This window comes from Parasteatoda tepidariorum, chromosome 11, assembly GCF_982258835.1.
Source record: "Parasteatoda tepidariorum strain Cologne lab strain chromosome 11, Ptep-v5.0, whole genome shotgun sequence".
Taxonomy (NCBI): domain Eukaryota; kingdom Metazoa; phylum Arthropoda; class Arachnida; order Araneae; family Theridiidae; genus Parasteatoda; species Parasteatoda tepidariorum.
The window spans coordinates 41,497,848-41,511,212 of record NC_141765.1 but is presented as its reverse complement, the minus strand read 5'-3'; the positions used below and the strand labels follow the sequence as shown (position 1 = coordinate 41,511,212).

At 37.7% G+C, this 13,365-nt stretch overlaps 2 protein-coding genes across 2 annotated transcripts; both read left to right on the top strand.

The window, feature by feature from the left end:
• The first annotated feature begins 9,894 nt into the window (after positions 1 to 9,894).
• Positions 9,895 to 10,419, top strand: LOC147801368 (uncharacterized). Its single transcript, XM_087154484.1, has one exon. The coding sequence runs from the start codon at positions 9,895 to 9,897 to the stop codon at positions 10,417 to 10,419; it is 525 nt and encodes a 174-aa protein (XP_087010610.1).
• A 238-nt stretch (positions 10,420 to 10,657) lies between these two features.
• Positions 10,658 to 11,152, top strand: LOC147801367 (uncharacterized). Its single transcript, XM_087154483.1, has one exon. The coding sequence runs from the start codon at positions 10,658 to 10,660 to the stop codon at positions 11,150 to 11,152; it is 495 nt and encodes a 164-aa protein (XP_087010609.1).
• The last annotated feature ends 2,213 nt before the right edge of the window (positions 11,153 to 13,365 follow it).

Genomic DNA, 13,365 nt, shown 5'->3' with positions numbered 1-13,365 from the left:
CGGTAAGCATTTTTTAAACACAGAAACGTGTCATGCTTCATACTGATAATCTTCTTTCTTATCACGATTCAAATCATTGAAGCCAGGTAATGAGAAGATATAAAGAAAGATTAGTATGTGTTCTGTTATCATTTGCGAGAATTGCAGTACAGGAATAGCTACTTGGGTCTGTGACACTCCCAATACTTGCTACGTGACGATACATCGTCAAGGAACATGTCGCAGGTGCACAAGACGATGGGGTTGAGGATTACAGATTAAACACAACATAAAAAAACTTAGACACCCAACACGATATACTTTGAATGATTGAACAATTGAACAAGATGGTCCATCCAAAAAAAAAAAAAAAAAAAAAAAAAAAAAAAAAAAAAAAAAAAAAAAAAAAAAAAAATTTTTTTTTTTTTTTTTTTTTTTTTTTTTTTTTTTTTTTTTTTTTTTTTTTTTTTTTTTTTTTTTAAAGCTTCTTTATATTCTGTGATGAGTCGCTGGTACCATCATTACAACCTGCTGAACAACTGTGAATATTCTCTTGCTCTTGAATCCATGGAGGGAACCAATTTTTTCAATTTGGATAAGGATGCATTTCCAATGTTTGAAACATTTGATATGAATACGCCTCTGATTGTTGATGCATATAAATGTAAATGCAATAAAGTTGTCAGATTCTTTGGATATTTCGCCGATGGGTCTTACGAAAAAAGTTTGGCTCGATACACATTGTCTGCTGTCGCTTTACCTATCCTCTCACCATTAGCGTTTGCGTGTGAAGTATCTGAAATTCTGTTCAACAGAGCTTTCAATACATCTTCAAAGATATATTCTTGGTCAACTGCAAAGTGTTTCCTACCGATGATTTGCCTGTTGCTTGGAGTTCATCGTCCAATTTGTCTTTTGAAAAACTTTTTGCCGACGTGCTTTTGGTGTGGTAAATTGAAAATGAATATCAGTGAAATCATTTCAGATCAAGTGGAAGTTGTCCAGAAAAGTGACGACCAACCTCTCGATAAGGACACGATAGAATGTGACGATCGAAATATGGAGCACGTCGAAATTTTCAAGGAAAGTAACGACCAATCTATTGATCAAGATCCTCTAGAAAATGATGATTGGAATGAGGATCGAGAGGAAACCTCGCGGGATAGCGATAACCAATTTGTTGATCAAGATCCCTTAGAAGCTTGTGATCGACATGTGGATCAAATTGAAATCTCACAGGATAGCAGCAATCAACAAATTGATCGAGAACCCGTAGAAACTGATGATCGACACAAGGATCAAGTTGAAAGCTCGCAGGAAAGCAGCAATCAACAAATTGATCAAGATCCAGTAGAAACTGATGATAGACACACGGATCAAGTTGAAACCTCGCAGGAAAGCGATGAAAAGCAAATTGATCCAAATGAACTCTTCCTGAACCAGATTAAATTGTCTTTGAATCGAAAATTATTTGTAGATGTTTTAATGCGCGAAATTAAAAATTTGCAAGCAGACATTTGGTTGGGAAAGACACCTGCACAAATTACAGAACGTTGGAAAGTAACCTTGGAAAAAATCAAACCAAACTTTGAATCAAAAGAATTTAATTTTAAGAAAGCGTACAAGTTTTAACATGTTGCAAATTTTTTCAATAATCATTAAAAAAAAAAAAAAAAAAAAAAAAAAAAATTTTTTTTTTTTTTTTTTTTTTTTTTTTTTTTTTTTTTTTTTTTTTTTTTTTTTTTTACTGATGGATGTTTATAAGGTTTGTCAAGACCACACAGATTTACTAGATCAACGACAGCAGAGGATTGTCAGCTGCAAAAGGATCAAAGTAATTTAACAATGATGGCCCTAAAGCACACGCCTTGTGAATCGGATGAGAAGCCTCCTGCTGCTTCGTGGAAGTTGTTGGCATGTTCTTATATACCAGACTCTGACAAGTCATGGACATCTCGGATTGTAGACCGATTCCTTTACAGGTTTGAATTTTCCGATGAGAAATTGTACCAAGACCTAAAAGATATAGCTGATGAGTACATCAAGACAGAATACACAGCATTTGAGTTGATGCCATTGATAACCGACATACCATTGAACACCGACATGTGTGAATGGAGCGATTCAGAAATCAATTTCCAAATACTTATGATAGCGATATCAATGCTTAAGCGAGACCAACCAATACAAATTACTCATATATTTGTATTTCTGCGCATTGTTCGTTTGACATTAGTAAATCGATACTGTTGCGATGTAGGGCCCTTTGATTGCGCTCGAAAGTTTTCAGACAGGTGTGAGCGATTCATTTCATACATGTATGATGATTGTATTGAAAAGCGAGGTGGATGGAAGCGTATCCTCGACAACATACAAAACATGTTATTAAGAAATAAATTGGATTCTTTAAACGTGAAAGACGCCAGTGAATCACCCGACGAGACAAACACTACACAGACTACAAGTTAAACTTTCAAAAAAAAAAAAAAAAAAAAAAAAAAAAAAAAAAAAAAAAAAAAAAATTTTTTTTTTTTTTTTTTTTTTTTTTTTTTTTTTTTTTTTTTTTTTTTTTTTAATGTGATACGTTATAATCTCTGCGACCAACTCAATTCATACCAATGCCGTTTATGACTGCAAGTATTTGTGTGCATTCACCACAGCTGGTCTGGAACAAGTATTTGCTATCTCATTACCTGGCAAGTTTTTTTAAGCTGCACCATCCAAACATTTATCAATTTAAAATTTTTCCTGTGAGATATTGGGAATATCAAGGTTCTTTTATAAAGTGCAACGTGTTCATTTTGTACAATTATGGATTTGTACGTGCAAGAATTTCCCAGCACCTTTTTAAAAAACTCAAACGACGAAGGACTCGTTACATTGAAAACAGACAGCGTGCCCCCGCACTGCGCTCGCATTGAAAAAGGTTTGCGCTGCGCCTGCTCTTCAAAGGATGGAATCGTTGTCAGTGAGCAAAGCATCACAATCAACAATGACGCCCATTTATTGTGCGCATTTCCTTGTTACGCCTTGCCAAACCGTTGCACTCTTGAAGAGCAAAAGACGATCGTGGCATGGTTGACACGAGAGAAATTTTACAATTTTGGTCATCATTGCAAACGAATCGGGGATCAGAAAAGAAAATTTGAAAGATTTTTAATGCCCAATACCGTATTTTTGAAAAAATTAAACATTTCTTGTGAAAAGTGTTCAACATTTACATTAAGAGGTGAACCCGTGTTTTTCTTGAGTAAAAACGTTTTATCGGCTCAAAACAAGGGTCCCACGTTGGAAAGCGTTTTATGTCTAGATGCATCGACCCAGTAAATATGAATTACAGCATGCTGTTTTGTACGCAACGGAACACACTCGCGTGTACATGATGAAAAAATACCGAAAACGATATCCTCATTTGTTTCAACACGCTGAAATACATACTCGTCCCGCAACGCGTCAAGATTATTATATACCCGACTCATTGGCTCAGAAATGCATTGTGGTGGAAAATACTGCATTTACCGAAAAGGGTTGTTCGATATTGAGTTGTTTTCCATACAAATCCAATGGAATACCCTGTGAAAAAACGGATCCCGTCCAATGGATACCCATCGGAAGCAATCATCTCACCTTGGCGTGCCAGCCTAGTTGTTGGCGATCCCCCTCGACCGTCGATTCCGAATGGATCGACGGCCAATGTATGGTGGTCAATCCTTTGAAAAAACTGCTCGCCACATTTCCCGAAAAGGCATTTGGATTAGAATCCAAACATACTTTACACGAAGGGTTGGATTGGAAAAAGGGAAACATGTACTTGAATAAAGATTATTGTGCCGCCTATGGTTTGGAATTTGATGGAAACGACTGCTATTCGCCGACTGGACAAACCATTTTGGAATTTCTCTTGGGTAAAACAGTGTATCGAACCATTAAAACATCAGCCATTACACCTCCGAAAAAGACATTACCCACCATTCCAAAAGACGTTGAATTTCCAAATGTGCCGGACGTGACAGATATTACAGAGGCATCGGCTGACGGATCAGAGATTGCCAAAGACATTGCCAAAGAAGTGGCATTTGATTTTGGATTAGACATTACCGTCTATGCCGTGGAAAAGATTTTGCGCAAAAAAGCGCCAAAACTCATTGCAAAAGCGGCTAGTAGCATTCCCATCAAGTCTGCCCTCACGCAAGCGGTATTGAACCAAACGGTATCTCTGTCTGTCCGAACATTGGCCACGTTAGGAAAAGTGTTGGGTGGTATAAGCAATGCTTTCGCCATATTCAGCATTTTTTCTCTCGTATTGGATGTCATCGACCCTTATAATTATGATTCGGTATTGACGGCAGACATGCTAACCAAGATCAACAAGCGGTTGGATTTTTTGTATTTCAAGAAGGAAAATGAAGCGATGCGCCTCATTACGCCTGAAGTGGTGTGGGATACAATATTGGCAGAGGAAGATGAATCGGATCGTTATGAATTTATGTCTGAAAAAATTTTAGAATATTTGACGGCTCTGCGTAAAAACACTATAAAATCTGCGCCGAAAAGAAAATTGTACAATTTTCAAACTCTAAAGGAAAAACAATATTTAAACTGGAGCTTACATGGTGCTTTTGCATTCATGTTGATTGTTTTTACATTGCTATGGATTGAATGGATACACGTATGGGCAGTGTGTTTATTTTTTGCATTGTTTTACTTTACATGAAAAGCTTTCAACATTATTAAAAAAAAAAAAAAAAAAAAAAAAAAAAAAAAAAATTTTTTTTTTTTTTTTTTTTTTTTTTTTTTTTTTTTTTTTTTTTTTTTTGTGAGGCTTTAATTAAGACAGCGACGCTCGACAACTCTGCTCACAAGAAAATTCATTGGAAAACACGCAACTTGCAAATGGTATCAACTGTATGGTAGCCAGCCACGTACAGTGGGTCGCTTCTTTATCGTAATGAGCGTTTTACGTGGTTTGGTATCTCTTTTTGTGGGATGCGTTCTCGAACAATGGCTCAACAAATAACGACACGATTTATTTGGAAGACGTTTCTGCTTAAAATTTCCATCCTCATTCTTAAAAGTTATTCTATGTGGCTTGTAATCGTACACCAATTCCGAATGGTCTTTTCCCCATTTCAAAAAACGTGAACCCACTGGACCCGTTGCAGACCGATCACTCGCAGCCGAACTCACAGATTGACTTCTGGCACGACTCCCGCATGGAGAAGGAGAGCGTGAAGATGCTCTGGAAGAGCTTGGAGATGACGATCCACAGGAAGAAGCCGCATACGGCATAACACTCCAATGTGTTGCGTTTGCCGTCTTTTTCTTGTTTTTTGATCCTTTCGGACGTCCTCGCTTCCCTGGTATCTTGGGAGGTTTTTTCTTGCCCGAGCCTTTTGGACGTCCCCGCTTCCCATGTTTCTTGGGAGGTTTCTTCTTGCCCGAACCTTTTGGGCGGCCACGCTTACCCTTGGGACTGCACGTACTCAATGGAGGTGTAGGTGGGGCTAGCGCTACGATAGGACTCATGAATTCGCTCAAAGAGACATCGCTGTCACACGAATCGGTTTCATGTATTTTTACCATGTTTTCTTTTTACTTATTTTAATCGATAAATGCTGCCTACCCAGTATTCTAGATTGTGCTTGCTCGCAGCTTTGCAAACATCCTCGGGTTTTGAAAGGGCCAAATATTCCACACCCATAAATGAAGCGGTAGGCACGTTAAACTCCTTGTCAATACTACCCGATTTATAGAATGGTAACAGACCCAAGATATTTCGCAATTCGGTAACGTTTCCATTCTCAATTGTTTTGCAATAGAGCAAATCCAAACAATTTTGCCAAACCTGCTCGAACGCCATCATGCCTCTGCTCTGAGGAAAAGCAATGCACCACCTTTGAACAAGTGATTTATTTTGCAGCATGTAATCAAATGCATCCCAAAAAGCCAAATACATGGTGAGAGGTTGAGTGTATCGAGTCAAATCAATCAAAACGTACGATTCCGACGCTAATGTCTGTTGTGTCTTTCCTTGAATGGTTAAGGAATTGACAGCGTTGGGCTGAACCCGTTGAATGTCTTGCGTTTGGATGGATTTGTCTTGCAGCTTTAGCAATTCTTGGGTGTGTCTAATCAACAGTGGAGGAGACTCACAATGAAAGAAAGACACAAGAGTCCAAACCGTTTCGAGATTTCTTGAACAGTTGAAATGACTTGTAAACACTACCAAACGAGACGCTTTGGGTGGTTTCTCCAGTATTTGATCGGGTAAAGGCTCCAAGACGACCATTAAATCACAAAAGGTATCTAAACCTTGATTGGGAGTAATCACGCGAATACGGCCGTCTGGAGAGGATGGGCAATCGTAATAGGCAGACTGTATAGCTACATTGAGCTGAGGGTCTAAACTCAGAGCGTTAAACACTTTTTGGGGGTATCGACCCAAATTTCCAAACACAACCACGTGGTCATGTCTTAAAATAAATCGAAATAAATCTTCAATCGTATCCATCATTCCTTTCTTTATAATGATTGCTTTAAACAAGTATTTTTAATTTCATTGTAAAACAAGTCGCTCAAACCATGCTGGAAGTAAATACAAAATCATTGGTTGTAACTAAACACAGGTTGTTTTGTTCAGAGGATATAGTACTTGAACCTTTTCAATCCAAATATGTAATCATAAAAGAAAATCTGACTTTTTTGCCAGGTTTTGAACATGTGATAGCGCAGCCAAGTACACACCTAAGCTTGCGCGTAAGAACCAGTGTGTTAGCTAAACTTTTTAAAGAATCAGATTATCACTATAGGCTTTTAGTGGTTTTGGTTAATTATTCAAATAAGGAAGAAAAATTTTCAAAAGGAGATTTTTTAGCTACACTGAATTTTGTACCAATGTTTGGAGATCGCAATCAAGAACACGGGTGTTTTGAGATTCCACCCGAACGAGCAGTAAGCCTTAGATTTGGTAATTTCCTACAAGGATAATAAACATAACGATTAATAAATTTGAAAAAAAAAAAAAAAAAAAAATTTTTTTTTTTTTTTTTTTTTTTTTTTTTTTTTTTTTTTTTTTTTTTTATAACTTGGTTGAAGCTTCACACTCTATTCATTTTCTTCTCGGAGCGGTGAATGTTAATCACAAGTTTCGTCTGCCTGGAGCCATCTGCCAGATTCCACCACATAGTGCAAGTGCTACAATATACATTGCAGTCTGTAGGTACACAAATAGTTTTTGGTCACTCACAAATACTGAAGCAGTTTTTGTTTCTTCATTGTACGTCGAGTACGTTAGATATCCAAAGCACACCAGTCCTACAAAGGTTACAATAACCAACACCAACAGCAATATTGTTCTGAGGTCCATACTTTATTATCCCATTACGAGTATCAAGCCCAGCAAAACCATACACGCCAAATTTCCAACTGCTGGGTAATAGAAACCAGACTGATTCAAATTCCAAAATTCTTGGGCGTCTACACCTTTCTCTTTCATGACTTTAGTTTGATCTATGGTATATTTCTTGGCGTTGGATATTTGGTACATGACATATACTTGAACCACAACCGTTATAAGCAACAGTCCCAACACCGTCACCAAGATTATATTTCGGAGGCCAAATTTCATCTTGTTTTACAAAAAAACAAACAAGATATGGCTGTACATGGTCTCGTTCATACCGTAGGTGTGCTGCTCGGTCAACGATACGCACCTCTTGAACTATCATTTGTGGATGTAACTGGATACGAGAAGCATTTTCACATCAATTGTCCAATGTCTTATGCCTATTTGAAATCCATGTATCCTCACAACTATCCAGATGCCATCGTGACCACTGATCAAGCCACCCCCTATTCAGAAGTGCTTCATTTTTTACAAGAGCGTTATCATTTTTTGGAAAAAATGATACCTGGAGTCGTATTTGGTTGCAAGGGACTGACGTATCAAATGAACGTCTTGCGAGATGCCGAGATACCCAGAATTTTGAATATAGATACCTTGGGTGTACCTTCTTTGACAAAATTATCCGCCCAATACGCTGTAAATATACTCTGTCCTTTCCACAAGCACATTAGTAAGTGTTCTCTCGTGGCTCTCGTGTTAATCCTGCGGTATATGTTGGAGCAAAATCTTGTTTTGCTTCTCGGCCAAGAGGAGCTTTTCGGACAAGTGAAAAGTGTCGATGACGGAACTCGTGTCGAGGGGAACGTTGGAACACGATTGCCACAAGTCATCCAGTCGAGCATAGGAGAGTAAACGTTGAAACACATCAATGACCCGTGGCGGTGGTGAGAGCAATGTCACTTCTGAAATGGAGTCGTGCACCACAGAAATGTTTTGTAAAAATTCAAACGCTTTGGAATGGTTCGAGTCCAAACAGGATGGATAATTTCCATCTAAAAATTGATTCAATGCTCTCAACACCAATTGTTGAATGGATTGGGAGAGTGCGTGGTCGGGTCGCAATTTCATAAAGCTTTCCAACGTGTTTTCCGATTGCCAATGCACGGCATTCACATATTCGTGGGACGGAACGATAAACGTGGAAAATGGATTCAAACGCTCGCCACGAGTTTCGCAAGTGAGTTGATACAACCGTTCGTTGCGTTTCAAGTCCAGATCCCGGGCTGCGGGCAAGGGTTGCAACTCTTGTGGAAGTCGGTTGCGAGATAAGTACTGTTGAACCAAATTTCCCCAAAATTCAGCAGATTCAAAGTGAAAGGGTCCCGAAGAACCTTCAAGAATGGCTTTGAGATTCAAATTGTCGTCTTTTACAGTATTTTGGCGAGGGCGAGACAAGAGACACATCAAATGATTGAAAAACGAGGTGACGGCCCTAGTACGAAATACTGGCAAAGCATCCGGATTCTTTTCGAGTGAATCCAGTAACAGATCTAAATCACCTTGTATTTGATAACGATAGTTTGTGAGCCCACCCCTGTGAAGCATGTCTTCCCAATAAATTCCATCCTCTTCCAATAGAAAGATTAATTCGGCGAGTTCACAGGGTGGAGGGATTTCTTTTCCATGGTTGCACCCAAACAAGAGTTGTTTAAACCAATTTATCAACGAGGAATGTGACATCTTGATTCCAACGATGCAAATTCCAATGAAATGGATGTGCGCGAGCCGTGTAATATTCAAGAAAATTGCGTGCCATTAAACAATGGAATGTATACATGGCGAAAAATAACATAATATATAGAATCAACATGATTTCAGATTCTTGGTTCACCACGTTGTCATTTCAAAAAAAAAAAAAAAAAAAAAAAAAAAAAAAAAAAAAAAAAAAAAAAAAAAAAAAAAAAAAAAAAAAAAAATTTTTTTTTTTTTTTTTTTTTTTTTTTTTTTTTTTTTTAATAAGTTTGTTTAAAAGCAGTCGTTGAGCTTTGTCGATTCAAAACTCCCGTCACACATACATTGAAACATGGCGCATTTAGATTTAGAAGCAGCAGTAATGCCAACACCGCCTGATGAATTGTCACCCGGAGTTGATTTGTATTCTCCAATGGATGTCGATATTGAGCGGACAAGCAACATTACCGAATCGGACAAGCAACCTTATATGGAAGATTTCGATTCAGTTCTCAATCAAGTTCTCAATGATTTCGCTGAAGACAATCAAATTTTATATAATGGAGTAGATTATATTAGCCTAGATAAGACTCACTCGATGATATCAGATACTCAGAATTTTTCTGGAGTTCTTAATGAGGAAACTGAAATCTCAAAGCAAACGTATTAACCAAACGTATTAACCCTTTTAAAAAAAAAAAAAAAAAAAAAAAAAAAAAAAAAAAAAAAAAAAAAAAATTTTTTTTTTTTTTTTTTTTTTTTTTTTTTAAACGTTGTGGTTAAAGGCTGAGCGTTGAGTCTTAACGGGTTCAAAACTCCAATCACACATACATTGAAACATGGCTCATTTAGATTTGGAATTTTTCTTGTTGACTGAATCAGCTATAATGCCAACAACGTCTGACGAATCGTCCCCCGGAGTTGATTTGTATTCTCCAGTGGATGTCGATATTGAGCCAGGTGAACAAGTAATTATTGATACTGGTGTAATTTTTGCCATACTCGATTCGAAAATTGGATTATTGAAGGATAAGCGATCTGTGGTGACCAAACGAAAATTAAAAGTGGATAGTGGCGTTATTGATACTGCATACAGAGGAAGCGTTAAAATTGCATTGCGAAATGTCGGGGATGAATCGGCGCATATCAAAACTGGCGAGCCCATTGCGCAAATGATTTTACTCTTTTGTCAAAGACCAATCTTACAAAGAGTAAAAAGGATTTCCACCGAAACAGAACGAGGTATGAATGGATTCGGCTATCATTATGAGAAATTGAACAAACAACCTTATATGGAAGATTTTTCTTCCCATTTCAAAGGAAATTATCAAAATTTGCATAATGGAGTAGATTATATAGCCTAGACAAGATTCAATGATATCAGCTCCTTAAAATTGTTCTGGAGTCCTAAATGAAGAATCTAGATAATCCCCCCCCCACCTCAAAAAAAAAAAAAAAAAAAAAAAAAAAAAAAAAAAAAAAAAAAAAAAAATTTTTTTTTTTTTTTTTTTTTTTTTTTTTAACCTGTCTTTAAAAGCAGCAGTTGAGTTTTTCCAAATCATAAACTCCTACAACTTTTCCAAATCACACATAGATTAGAACATGGCTCATTTAAATTTAGATTTCCTCTTGCTGAATGAATCAGCAGTATTGCCAACAACGTCTGATGAATTGTCACCCGGTGTTGATTTGTATTCTCCAATGGATGTCGATATTGAGCCAGGTCAGCAAGTAATTATTGATACTTTTGTGGTTTTTTCTCTACCCAAATTCAAAATTGGATTGTTGAAGGATAAGTCATCTGTGGTGACCAAACGAAAATTAAAAGTGGATGCTGGTGTTATTGATACTGGATACAGAGGAAGCGTTAAAGTTGTTTTGCGAAATGTTGGTAATGAATCGGCGCATATCAAAACTCGCGAACCCATTGCGCAAATGATTTTATTGTGTAGCGAAAGGCCAAACCTACGAAGAGTGATGATGATATCTACCAAAGGATTTAAAACGGATTCAAATGAATATGTTTCTCATTACGAAAAATGTAACGAGCAAGAATACCAAGAATCGTTAAACGAGGTGGATGAATATGGAGATTAAGATTAGCTAGGACATTGTAAACATTATACTACAACAATTGCTCTCGCTCTAAGTTAGAACATTGTAAAAAAAAAAAAAAAAAAAAAAAAAAAAAAAAAAAAAAAAAAAAAAATTTTTTTTTTTTTTTTTTTTTTTTTTTTTTTTTTTTTTTTTTTTTTTTTGAGGTTGCCTTTTAAAAGCGAGCCTCTCGCCAACACATGTTTTTGTATGATGGGCATCAACAACTTTTGTGCGTTAATCAACAAGCTGCACGAACCTGATCAAGAGCCACCCACTCAACCAAAGTATTTCGATTCCATTTTATATGATGTGCAATCCCTATTACATGTGGCCATCTCGTTGGCCTTGGAGACTGATGAAGAGAAATTATTTAAAGAAATGTGTCGTTTAGCGTGGCACAAATTGGTCACGCATTTAAATGAATTTCTGTATTATGGTTCTACAGACAAAATTACGTTGATACTTTCGTTTGATGGAGATGGCGTACCCATGAAATGGCCCACTCAACGTGCACGGAGAACCAGAAAGGATAACCATTCAATCGCTAGCGGAAAAGCCAAATACCGAGCCGCCTTGTTTGGAACCAACAAAATCTCTCTACAAATTCAGGATTTCTTCAAAGAGCGGTTGAAACACTTTGAGTTTTTCAAAGCGCGTGAGCTTCACGTCGTCCTCAGTGGATGCAACGTTCCCGGCGAGGGAGAGCATAAATTGTTTCACATGGCCGAAGCGCTACACTGCAAAAATCCAATCGTTGCGAGCGAAGACCAAGATGTATTTGTCATTGCTTTAATGCGTTTGAATCGCTACGAAACGATTCAAATTTATCGGTATGGTAAATACTACCCCTTCACACAACTCGTCCATGAATGGTTACCCTACTCTCCAAAACAGCTGGAAACGTGCTCTTTTTTGTTTGGAAATGATTTTATCCCCGCTCTGGTGGGCATTACTCCCATCAACGCACCTTATATAACGCAGGCTTTGATTTCCGACGAGGATCAAGATCCACCCTTTGCAATAGCTAGTTTTATTATAAAAATGAAAAAATATTTACGTTATCAGGAGGTGACGCACGGAGATTCAGATTTGATTGATTCGTTTTGGGTGACCTTTTTCTGGTTAAAGGATTATTACACAAAACACACATTTCCTCAAAAGTACATTCAAAATACAATTTTTGACAATTTTGATCGCAATCGTCTGTTGACGGCACTATCGACACCCCGATATTCTCTAGAGTCTTTTGAGCGAGCGCAAACACTCTACCAAAACACCGTCACAGTTCCAGCCTGCTACAAAGAAGCGGAGCGGGCCGTATTTACAAACGAGGTGGATTTCTTGCAAGGTCTATGGACCCAACCCAACCACAGATCGTGCATTTCCTTGCGGTTGAAAAAGTCCTCTACGAACGTGTAGGTGGATTCGACAGCACCAAGCGATAAGGGGTCCGTTTCGCGACAGTCGAGAATACATTGACCAGAATCCAACCCAATACCAATCCGAGAATCCAAAGCCATTGCTTCTTAAGAAACATGGGTCGAAAAGAACCAAATATACCGTCAGCAGCCTCCTTGTATTGCAAACGACGATCCAATTGAATTAAATCCATCACTGGCTCTGGAGCCATCACTACGTGAGAATTGTCATCAAAGACAATCATGCTCTGCTTCCAATCCACATTTTGCAACCATTTCGCTTCGAAACGTTCGGCATGGGGATACTGTTTATAAACGGGCAAGGATTGAACGTGGGACAGCAACTGTGCTGTGAAAATGACATTTTTTGGAAAGGTTAAAATCATTCGAGAGTGATAAAAGGTGTCATTGTAGGGTATCCAAGGTGTTTGATGTAAAATTGCGTTTAGACTCGACATATTCTTTGTTTTTTTAAATGAAACAATCAAGAAATGAATGAGGAAGATTATTCAGACTCGGACAAAAATTCAAACCCTAGTGGAGAGTTGCTAAACGATTGGGCCGATCCTTTTGTCAACAGTTTGCGTCAAATGGATGTGGACAGTGATACTGAATTGATTGTTCCAATTTGTCCCCAGGATGCCCCTGTTTCAAGTCCATATTCATCGGAGGTATTGTCTCCGATATTTGAAGAAATTGAATCAAATAAAGACGATATGGATGATCAAGCCTACATGGCTATTGGTGAGAAAATAACAGGTGAGGTGAAGAATGTAGCAGAGGGTATACAAATTA